Source organism: Sprattus sprattus, assembly GCF_963457725.1.
Source record: "Sprattus sprattus genome assembly, chromosome: 3".
Taxonomy (NCBI): domain Eukaryota; kingdom Metazoa; phylum Chordata; class Actinopteri; order Clupeiformes; family Clupeidae; genus Sprattus; species Sprattus sprattus.
This window is the reverse complement of record NC_137922.1, coordinates 28,296,668-28,309,036: the sequence shown is the minus strand read 5'-3', so window position 1 is coordinate 28,309,036 and position 12,369 is coordinate 28,296,668. Positions and strand designations below refer to the sequence as shown.

At 45.7% G+C, this 12,369-nt stretch overlaps 1 protein-coding gene across 1 annotated transcript in view; it reads left to right on the top strand.

The window, feature by feature from the left end:
• Positions 1–9,231, top strand: part of LOC308362702 (cyclic nucleotide-binding domain-containing protein 2-like) — a gene marked incomplete at both ends in the record, with an annotated part of 10,194 nt that extends 963 nt beyond the window's left edge. Inside the window, 7 exon segments of the mRNA XM_080835430.1 lie at positions 177–194; positions 196–329; positions 2,146–2,284; positions 2,882–2,963; positions 7,545–7,618; positions 8,238–8,401; positions 9,108–9,231. Coding sequence (XP_080691556.1) covers positions 177–194; positions 196–329; positions 2,146–2,284; positions 2,882–2,963; positions 7,545–7,618; positions 8,238–8,401; positions 9,108–9,231 — 735 coding nt within the window.
• Positions 9,232–12,369: the final 3,138 nt, after the last annotated feature.

The following is a 12,369-nucleotide window of genomic DNA, read 5'->3' as shown; positions in this document are numbered from 1 at the left end:
AAGGAGCCCATCCTCATCCTGATCAAGGGCTTGAGGAGGAATATGTGTGTGTGGTGTGTGTGTGGTGTGAGTGTGAGTGTGAGTGTGTGTGTGTGTGTGTGTGTGTGTGTGTGTGTGTGTGTGTGTGTGTGTGTGTGTGTGTGTGTGTGTGTGTTGTGTGTGTGTGTGTCCTGTAGGACGTGGCTCTGATAAAGGGGCCTGAGGAGGAACGCCACGGTGGTGTGTATGGAGGAGACGGAGCTCATGGTCATCGACAGGAGGGACTTCTTCGCCAACCAGATGGACGTGGAGCTCAAGAGAGAGTTTGAGTACCGCTTCACTTTCTTCAGGTGCGCACACACACACACACATACACACACACACACACTCACACACACACACACACACACACACGCACACAAACACACACACGTCTGCTGTCTTACCTCATAGATCCATCACACTGCAGGGTGGAAAACAACTCTTGATAGGTATTGCCATTGTGTTGTATATAGTATTTAGCAATAAGGTATTGTCATTGGTGAAGTTCACAGTAGAGGTGTATTTAATCTACTATACTCATTTGGGGCCGTATTCACAAAGAATCTTAGGGCTAAAAGTAGGTCATAAGTGGCGAATTTAGGAGAAACTCCTAAAAATAATGGGCGTGTCAGTCTTAAATGTAGGACTCCTAATTTTTTTTACTAAGAGCAATTCACAAAATATTTTATCCCTAAAAGTAGCACCTAAGTCTAGGACAGCTTAAAACTCCTCATGAGGACTCCTAAATCACTAAGACCTATTCACAAAAAATCGTAAGATGGCTGCAGCCGACTTGGAATTGATAAAAGACATTGCTTAAACCGTGAAGGTATTAATATTGTCGTAGAATTAGCGCGGGATGCAATGACGCCTTTAAACAACGATGTGTCCCGAAGTGAAATGTTTGGAAACATAAAGATTTTTGTTTGGCTTCGCGGAAAACGCAACTGACGACACTGGGAATCATCAGTCAGCCGTTTAATTCATCAAACTATCAACGCACTGTAGACCCCACATCATCCAACAGTTTATCCAGACAATCGCCTATTACACAAGATCAAAGTAAATTCCATGGCGATCGCAGGAATGTCCAGTGACGGGACACACATTACAATAATTCGTCCACCGTGGCCTGGATGTACCGATGACTGGTGCATTTCAACGGAGAGCGGTCGCAGGTTTTTGAGAACTTACCAGCTGGATGCCGCTGGGGTGACAGTGGCTATTGGGACCAGTAGGCTTTCGCCTAGGCTACGGTTCACGTTCGTTTCGCTTTGATCAATTAAGATTGGAGGGCTTGAAGGGCCGTATGTGCTGATATTTGAAATGGTCAAGGGCTGGAAATATAATAGCCTAACATTTTGCTGGGTGCTTTAATTATTACTGCCTTGATTACATGCAATTGCCATATTATATATTGATCGCTTTCTATTTACCTTATCGTGCAAATTGTCATTCCCGTTGGATGCACAAACTTGTCATCATGCGTGTGCATTCTGCTAACTGCACTGTCCATAACTATTTAATATGACTTAATTTGAAGCCTAGGTTATTCTCTTATTTTCAGTTGATATAGTGGGATTGTTAGAGGGACGTCACGAATGAGTTTTTAATGAGAGAGCCTGTCAACAACCAATCACCGTCCTCACCCCTTCTAAACTCGTGCATGAGAATCGTCGTCATCCATAGCAACGGAGTTTTTATCTTAAGCTTAGGAGTTGGTATTATCCTTAGTATGAGTAGGTCTCAGAGCCGTTGTGAATCTCTTTTAAGAAATTACTCCTACGTAAAAGGTTTTAGCGCGAGTTAGGAGCACTCCTAGTGGTAAGATAAAAGGCTTTGTGAATACGGCCCTTGGTGTTTATGAATGGGGATAGCTGAATTTCTGTTGGTGTTTGTGTTTTGTTTTTATTTAACAGAACAGAAACAAATCTTTAGTCCTTATTTTTCTTCTTGTTTCTTGTTTTTTTTACTGGGATGAGAAACGCTGGCAAACATCACTTTACTATAATGGCAAGCCAACACTGTGATGTCACTGTTGCCATGTCAACGCTGTGATGTCACTGTTGCCGTATCAGAGTTCCCACACTTCCTCAAAGTATGACCTCTGCCCTTCAACCCCAGGTCACTACAGCTGGTGTCATCCTGGTCATCCTCCCTGATTGAATGCCTGGCTGATCGCTCCAAAGCAGAGCAGTTCCGGCACGGACGCGTCGTCGTCAAGGACACCAATGACATGGGCAACCTCATCTTTGTCGCCCGGGTAACTAGGGCGGGTAACAAAGGCTGGTAACTAAGGCGGGTAACTAAGGCGGGTAACTAGGGCTGGTAACTAGGGCGGGTAACTAGGGCTGGAAACTAGGGCAGGTAACTAGGGCGGGTAACTAGGGCTGGTAACTAGGGTGGGTAACTAGGGCAGAACATCATGGACATGGCAGACGACTGGAAAATAGAAATACTTTCTTTTCGAAGCAGCCAAATATAATAGCATGTAGTAAATCAAATGTTTAGTGTATTAGTATAAACACCAGTGATGTGTGTGTTAAAAACACCAGTGATTGTCATTTATTTGCTATGACATAATGGGCTTAATCAGATTTTTAAAGCAGGAAACTAAAGATGTTTTCTTGAGGTTAAAGTTCAAGAGCTGAAGCCCTTATTGTTGTCTTGTGGCTAGCTGGTATTTCATATAGCGGAAGCTGAATCAGATAGATAGAGAGCGTTCAAGAGTGTTCTGTCTAAGAATAGGATTGTTAGCTGAATCAGATTGAGAGCGTTCTAGAGCGTTCTAAAGCATTCTCAATCTAGAGCGTTCTATCTGTGGTCTGAGGAGGTGTTCTCTGTTCTGTGTTCCTCCCAGGGCCTGTGTGGTGTGTTCAGAGAGGTGGACCTGACCAAATGCAAAACCTACCAGCGCTTGGTGAAACAGCACGAGCATGCAGGTACATACACACACACAAACACACACAAACACACACACACACACACACACACACACCCACACAGGTACATACACACACACACAGGTATACACACATGCCTGTACACACACACTCACACAGGTACACATACACACACACACAGGTACACACACACACACGCACACACACACACACACAGGTACATACACACACAAAGGTACACACACACACACACACACACACACACAGACACACAGACACAGGTGCATACACACACGCCTGTACACACACACACACACACACACACAGGTACACACACACACACTCACACACACACACAGAGGTACACCCACACAGGTACACAGTACATATGTAATCCTATACGTATGAGCCCTGTGTGTGTGTGATAACTGTGTTTGCTGACTGTATATTTGTTGCCCATATATGTGTTTCCCCTGATCGGTGCCATCATGTGAAGAGTGCCGCATAAAGCCTGTGCCACTTGCGTCACCTGCATCACCCGTGTCACAGCAGCCAGCCTGTGCTGCCTCAGGAAAGACAGACACACACAGGTGCATACACACACGCCTGTACACACACACACACTCACACACACACACACACACTCACACACACACACACACACGCCTGTACACACACACACACACACACACACACTCACACACACACACACACACACATAGAGGTTGGCCATGTCCCTAACCTAATAGGCCGGATGGTGAACCCTGTTATCGTTTCATCCCGCTCCGCAGACGGCGAACTACACAATCTTTAGCTCATAAAAAAGATTGAGTCATGCTGAGCTACCAAAAAAAAGTTCGCCACTGACTTTCCAGGCGATTGTCGATACGTCTATGTTTTATGCAGAACTAGAGCCTTCACAGCGTAATAAGATTTTGATCACAAGTGGTGGCACGGTTCGACATGTGATCGTTCTACACCAATGAAGTAGCTGCTTTTTGACAACAGACTGGCAAGATGGCGAACACCATGGTTTGAATTTACGTTACAGATAAAGAGGAAATCAGCCGAACATCCTCAAAATCGGGCCAAAGGGATTCTAAACAGTGGTGTATACCTAGCCACGTCCAAGAAGAACAATGAGGCAAATATGCGATAGTGTTATGTTTATGTTCAGTCATTTAAATCAAGTTTGAAATACATGAGAATACGCCTGACAGAGGATCTAACATGGACTGTGAACACCCAGCAAACAGTGGGGTGTACTACGAATCTCGTTACAGATAGCCGGGCTATCTAGACATAGTGAGGCTTGCTAAAACCTTAACTGGGGCTATAAGTCAAGTGGTACTACGACCGCAGCTATGTGATATATTTGTCAAACTGGGTTTGGATAGGTGGAGCTTCCCCTGTAACATATGACAGAATCTTACACGTGAGATTGCTTGTTCAGTAGGCGGTGTTTTCACACGATTTTAGTTTTACTTAGCACAAAATCTCCTCCCGACCAGGTTTACCTGCTAGCATAAGATACCATGGTGATGTAGCGACGCAAAAGAGAACAACGTTCGTGGTACTGCATACCTATCTCTCTAATCGAGTTTCGTAGTACACCCCACAGCTGTGGATAGTGTCCTGACGGCATCATCACTGGCCATTGACTTTTCAAAACACTGAGGTCAGGCAAAAAGCTTAACACCAAACAAAATGTCACTACATGCTTTACGTTAGTATTTCTATGTATGTGACAAATAAACCTCCTTCCTTGTATCAATAAAAGGCAGCATTGTACTTAAACCAATGACCATTTGTTCATTCAGTCATTCATTCATTCTTCCACAAATGAATACAACACTGATCAACCATATAAACAATCTTCATGAAAAATATGAAAACAGTACAAAACAGAATTAAAGAATAACAGATTAAGGACACTCAGTCCTCACTGTCAGTGTCAGGACAGCTATCAAGTTCCTCACTTTCTTTCGAATTGGCACAATAACTAAAATGACATAAATCTGTGCAACACAGTCCTGCAGAAAAGCAAAGACCAGTTCAGAAGTGTTGCGTTTGGCGGGGATGTGGAACACTAGCTGTGGAAAATCACGGCTGAGTCTCTTCTTCAATACATCCTGTCTGCAACACAACAAATCAACAACAAAAAAAGAGTCATATGAGTACCAGCAAAGGGGGGCTTCATGTTGTGGCTGATATACAATAGCCACCTTCACAAATTAACTCAGAGTGAATAAAATAATATTGGTGGAGTTTACTTGCTATGCAACAGATATATAATACCAAGTATTCCCAAGAGAAGCACATACTGTAACAAACATCACACTATCAAGAACACTGCCATCCTCCTTATTGCAAAATAATACATGTACAGTATGTGCATATGACAAGCAGAGCAGATTCCCTTGGATTTGACAAATAATAAACTGCCTTGCAATTACCTGTAGGTTGAAGCATCAACACCTTCACTTGACTGCACAAGGTCAATAAATGCCTTCCTCAGTTGGCTCATCCTCAGCACCTCTTGGTTGATCAGCAGCCTTTGACGGATTACCCTTTCGCAGAATAATTTATAGCTCAGATCAAATCTTGACCCGATCCTTACAAAAAATATAGAAGAAGATATGTGTTGTGAGAGCTTTCGTTGTGAGATCCGTGTTGTGAGAACAAACTGTCTCAATCATAGGACACACATTGTACTGTATGTGTTTTCATAAAATTAAGATATGACTTGCTGTTCTTTCTCTGCTCTGGCAGGCTCACTCAAAAACCTTGTATATTCTCTGTAGCAACTTTTGTGGTACTGCACCTCCAGAGCCACAGTCTCTGTCCTTGATGTGAATGAGGATGCTCTGGTCATCCTTTACTTCAGCTGCTTCCTGCAACTTGCCTTGTACAAAAGAAAAGAAAAAATAATTTATAGGGGTATTTTAGGCATGGGAATGTTATGTATTGGATTGTAATTTCACTCACTCTCACACACACACACACACACACACACACACACACACACACACACACAGGACATTACGGCAATTCACACATACATTCATATTAGAATTAGACAAATACAGGGATTGTACAGCAGTGTAGGCTAGATAGTAAAAAGAGTGCTAGGTGGTGCACCCAAAAAAAGAGTCCTTAAGCACACATATGTGCAGCACAGGCAGGATACACCTCTAGAGATGGAGTAAGGTTACTGGGACCGCCCAGCAACACACAGGGACAGAAACGGAAAATCCCCCAAGTGTACAAGTGAGAGGGGGGGGGGGGGGTTATGGGGGAATGGGCTTACTCAGAAGCGGTGTGCTAACCAGACAGGCCATCAGGCCGAGGAGCCACATTTCTGAACAGGTATTCAGTGTCATATTAACATCAGGCATGCTTTGACATCCATATAAACATACACACTACCCTATTAAAGTCAAATTGTGATTCAGTCAATATCAAAAACCTAAAACACTGGGGGGGAGGGGTGTAATGTAATTTCACACCCAGACACATGCACAACACATTATGGCAATTCACACATGCATTCATATTAGAATTGGACAAATACAATGATTGTGCAGCAGTGTAGGCTAGATAGTCATTCAACTTCTCCAAACATCTGTGTGTGTGTGTGTGTGTTTTGGGGTTAGGGATGCATTCACATAGACTACGTACTGTTAGTGTGTGTTGGGGGTGAGGGTGAAACAGTCTTACCTGCTGTTAAAGTCTGTGTTTTTGACAAAGCTTCTTTTTGACGTCTGCCACTCGCGACGATGAATTTGCTGTCTTTCTTGCAAATTATACAGATGGCAGGTAGGACGGGGCCAGAGCTTGATTTGGATCGAAATTTCCTAGGTTTCGATAGGTATTCCACCTTGCGTTGGTGAAATTCTGTGTTTCCTCATGCTTAACAGAAGATATATGCATGTAACACATCTTGCGTTTCGAAGATATCTTTTGTTTTACATTTTCTGTCGAGATTTCTTCTTCTTCGGCTAATACTTTATCTGTAACGTAAATTCAAACCATGGTGGTCGCCATCTTGCCAGTCTGTTGTCAAAAAGCAGCTACCTCATTGGTGTAGAACGATCACATGTCGAACCGTGCCACCACTCGTGATCAAAATCTTATTACGCTGTGAAGGCTCTAGTTCTGCATAAAACATAGACGTATCGACAATCGCCTGGAAAGTCAGCGGCGAACTTTTTTTGGTAGCTCAGCACGACTCGTTCTTTTTTATGAACTGAAGTTCGCTTAGTTCGGAGCCTGAGGAGCGAAGTTAGGTTTCTAAAGCACTTTTCGAGGGTCACCTTATGCGAGGGTCACCTTATGGCCTATAAGAAGAAGATGGAGGATTAACTCCAGACTAGTCATTTATACTCTCCTTTTCTCCCTCTATCTATCTCTTTCTGTATCCCTCCATCTTCCTGCCTCCATCTGTCTATATCTCTATCCCTCCATCACTCTTTCTGTCACCCGCTTTGTCTCTCTCTCCATTCATCTCTCCTTTCCTCAATTAAATCTCCTCATATCCATCTCTCTATCCCTCTCTCTCTCTCCTTCTCTGTCTCTCTTTCTCTCTCCCTCTCTCTCTCTCTCTCTCTCCACCCAGAGTGAAAGGCCAGTGTGTTGAGCATCCTACCTCTGCCTGGTTCCTGATTGACAGCCTGCAGCAGGGCAGCACGTTTGTAAGAGCGACAGGCCCCGCCCCCCCTACCCCCCCCCACACAACATGCCCCGCCCCCCTACCACCCACACACAACAGGCCCCACCCCCCTACCACCCACACACAACAGGCCCCACCCCCCTACCACCCACACACAACAGGCCCCACCCCCCTACCACCCACACACAACATGCCCCGCCCCCCTACCCTCCACACACAACAGGCCCCACCCCCCTACCACCCACACACAACATGCCCCGCCCCCCTACCCTCCACACAACATGCCCCGCCGCCCTACCCCCCACACGCAACATGCCCCGCCCCCCTACCCCCTTCAAGCAACATGCCCCGCCTCCCTACCCTCTACACACAACATGCCCCGACCCCCTACCCTCCACACACAACATGCCCCGCCCCCCTACCACCCACACACAACATGCCCCGCCCCCCTACCACCCACACACAACATGCCCCGACCCCCTACCACCCACACACAACAGGCCCCACCCCCTTACCCCCATACACATTAATAAGACCCCACCCTCACCCCTACACACATTAATGAGTGTGGGTGTGTGTGTGTGTGTGTGTGTGTGTGTGTGTGTGTGTGTGTGTGTGTGCGCGTGCGTGCGTGTGTGCAGGGGCTGAATGAGTACCTGATCCCACACAGACAGAGGGACGGCCGCAGCCTGTCGTTGATAAGTCAGAGTGTTGAGGTCCTGCGCGTGGAGAAGACGTGCTTTGACGAGCTGGTGGACACTGAGACCCTGAAGAAACTCCAGGACATCCAGAAGACCTACCCTAGGTGAGTCACACACATCTACAGGACTACCCCCGGGTGAGACTTAAAGTACGCACGCACGCACGCACGCACGCACGCACGCACGCACGCACGCACGCACGCACGCACGCACGCACGCACGCACGCACGCACGCACGCACGCTCGCTCGCTCGCTCGCTCGCTCGCTCACTCACTCACTCACTCACTCACTCACTCACTCACTCACTCACTCACTCACTCACTCACTCACTCACTCACTCACTCACTCACTCACTCACTCACTCACTCACTCACTCACTCACTCACTCACTCACTCACTCACTCACTCACTCACTCACTCACTCACTCACTCACTCACTCACTCACTCACTCACTCACTCACTCACTCACTCACTCACTCACTCACTCACTCACTCACTCACTCACTCACTCACTCACTCACTCACTCACTCACTCACACTCACTCACACTCACTCACTCAAACACCTCCCCCAGGTAAGACCTTTAAAGGAATTTATCCCAAGTACCTACTCCGGCTCACACCTACAGGAGGACACAAGGGACTTTTCAGGATTGCCATACTATTACCGTCACTAACCAGGACTGGAGATCACTGACTGACTGACTGAAAAAATCTAGCCTTTAATTGTAGTAACATAATTGAAGGAACATTGCATTCATATGTCTAACCTCCTCTGTTCCTTTTTTTCCCATGATGCATTGCTCCAGCGATGAGGAGCTGTGTGCAGTGTTGCTACGGCACAACCGGTGGGAGGAGTTTAAGCACGGCGTGGTAGTGGATGTGTTGGCGCCCTGCCCACTGCGGAACCTCGGCACCATGCCCAGCGCCTGAGGCATCCCCGCCCATCACAACCCCCAAGCCCAGACCGCCCCCCGCGGGAGATCCACCAATCACAACCCCATCCTCCTCCTCACTCCCTACAGGAGATCCCCCCCCATCCACGCCCAGACCGCCCCCCTCCAGATGATCCACCTGACCCCCCCCCCTCACTCTCTCCAGGAGATCCACCTGAACCCCCCCCCCCCCCCCCTCCTCCTCCCCCTCACTCCCTCCAGGAGATCCACCTGGAAATTAAAGCTAGCAGGAACATTAATTACACTTACATTGTCGCTAACGCACACGGCAACACAACGTTAATTGTATGCTAGCATGATACATTGAAAGCACGTCCACTCGCATTAGCAGCTGGCACGAGAAAGAAGAGGAAAGTTTGTGCGTGTGCGCAACACCCTTAGCCCTAACAAGGCTGGGAAGTAAGCTCACAGTCCAGAATGGGGTTTTCCACAGTAATGAAGCAGAAAACAATAATGGCTGTGTTTATATTACGAGTAAATAGGCTGGCACACAGTATGTATTATAAGCAGAGTAGGATTGGTGCGTAATAGTGTGGTGGGAATGGGCTGCTTTCCAAATCATGCATATCAGTTCTATCCAACTTGGGATGTGGTCATTACTGTGGGATCATCTCTCTACTGTGTATATAAAGGAAGCTCTGAGTGTACTGTATATGTAGAAATGGAAGGATGTTGTGGTGGTGTTTCAGATAACATTAACACACACGAAGCATAAGGAACAGAGAGCGTAGTTTACTTAGTCTCATCACTTCATACAGTACATTAAACAAGACCCTTCCGCTAGTACTAGCGCGGCGCCCCTAGTGTCTGTACTCGTTAGTGCATATAACCAATACTACAACATTGAATGCATAGAACAATGCAATATATTCATGGACACAACAAAGGAGTTCCTGGGTTTAGAGTTCAACTGCTCATTCTAGTTTTCAGCACCAAGACCATTAAGTTGGACAAGACATAACAAGTCCATTCAGCAGCCTTCAGAAGAGTATTCATAAGATGGTGATGCAAAGATCCAACAGGAAGAAGGAATTGATATTGTCCAATTGTCCAGTATCTGATCTATATATCAAATATATATCATCCTATAATAATTCGACCCAGGTGGGACTTGAACCCACAATCCCCAGCTCCGGAGGCTGATGCCTTATCCATTAGGCCACTGGGCCCTGGAGGACAACCACAGACGGTGTCCGTATCGTCTGTTTGTCTCTGTATTGTTTTAATCCTCTGAAGCCCTCTACTGCTAAAATAAAAAGCACTTGTTTGGAAGATTGAAGACAGAAACGCCTGGAAATGATGCATAGCTTTTTAGTGACCTTTTATATATCGTGTATTTTTTTAAATGTATTTTAAACATGAATCTAACTGATGCCTATTTTCAGCAATTGCACTGTCGTGATAAAACCAGTAGATGGCAGTAAAATCAACGTTTTTGCAATTTATTTCAGTAAGGCAGTGAACTACTGTAACTCTCGAGATATTAAAAAAGCATTAGGAAGGTTTTAACCGACCTTGAATCAGCGGATGAACCATACATACGTAACGATACTACTAGTCTCCACAAACATTGCAGATACATAACGAACGATACTTCCACTCTCTCATGCAACTGCAAAAGACACAACAAGGGGGCGTGGTGATAACATTAGATCAAGTTGCATGAAATATCGGCATTGCTGTTTAATTCGACAATTCATATTACTAATCAACTCTGCACCGTGAATACCGGGACAGTTGTGTTGGTGTTGGTTTTGAAATAAATGCTAGCAGCCGAAACCGAAGAACATTGCCTTGATAGACGCATAGGAAGTACAGCCAATCAAAATAGAACAGAAACGTAGCTCCTTCGCAACCCAGACACGCCCTTAACTACTCGTGAGCTCCACATCGGCAACGTAAAGGAGTAACACACTGTCGCAAAACCCGAGTGCCTTTCAGAAGAAAAAAGAATCAACAAACCCCTCCTGCCTGTGCTGTTCCCAGTGCGTCGCTGGTGCGGTTTCCGTGTGAAATTGCCCTCTCATTCGACGTTGACGGCATCAACGCGTAAGTACCTGGTTGTCAGGTTGGACAGCGGTCGTTGAGTTTCGGATGAACGTGAGCTACTGGTGAGTGATCCATAACTGACTTGACATTTCAGGCTAGTTCAAAATGTGTCGTCGTGAACGACATTTCGAGAACGATTCGCGCTTATTGTTGATAAGAGTTATCGGAATGTGCACCGTCTTTGTATGGGTGGGAAAAGCTATCTGACTACTTTTGATCAGAGGGGACAGTTAATTTGAGATTCTCAATGGGACACCTTTTTAAGTGTTTCTATTCAATCACAAAAGAATCAGGCTATCTATCCTATGCCTGAATCAGCGTTCTCTTGATAACTTAGTAAGTAAGCGGTCAGTTATCGAAGCCTAATGGCTATCAGTTCGCCTAGGAAGTTGAAACACAGGTTGCTACCAGACTTCGCCTAATCGAGTAGTTAAAAGGATAGCTCAGTCTTGTTGTGGAGGTAAAGCTAACTTGACATCCCGCACAAACTTGTCTGGACAAAGTAATAGAGGCCGTAGTATTTTTCCAAGTATTGTTTTATATAAAAGCCTACAACATTGCATTTTAAAAAGTGCTTTGCAACTGGTTATAATTTGTATACAGACTTTTAAATGGAGTTCTGGACTGGTGTTAATGGTGTCGTTTGTCAAGGGAGTTGTTGAGCTGCCTCCTCGGTGATGTCATTCCTTCACGGTTATTTTTGAGGATTGTGTTTCTGCTAACTGTAGGCCCTGTGTATGGAAAGCTTATTTCTTGCCCTTTTGATTCTGGGAACTTTATTTGACGAATAACCGGTCTGGGCTTTTCAGTTTAGTGCACAGAGTCACTCACACGATGTTTGTGCAGCCTTCCTGAAATGTTACAAAATACAATTGTGCCTGTGTGTTGTGTTATATTTCTTGTTCTTATCCCTTTATACAGGCTGAGCAGCAATCAGACCGTGGAAAGGATAAGGAGATATTCAAATTCAGACGGACCGAGGTGCCAGTTGAGCAGCGGCAGCCGGCTGAGCAGGAAACACTACCTCACGGCACGGTCTGTCACCTGGGAGTTCAGGATGGATCAG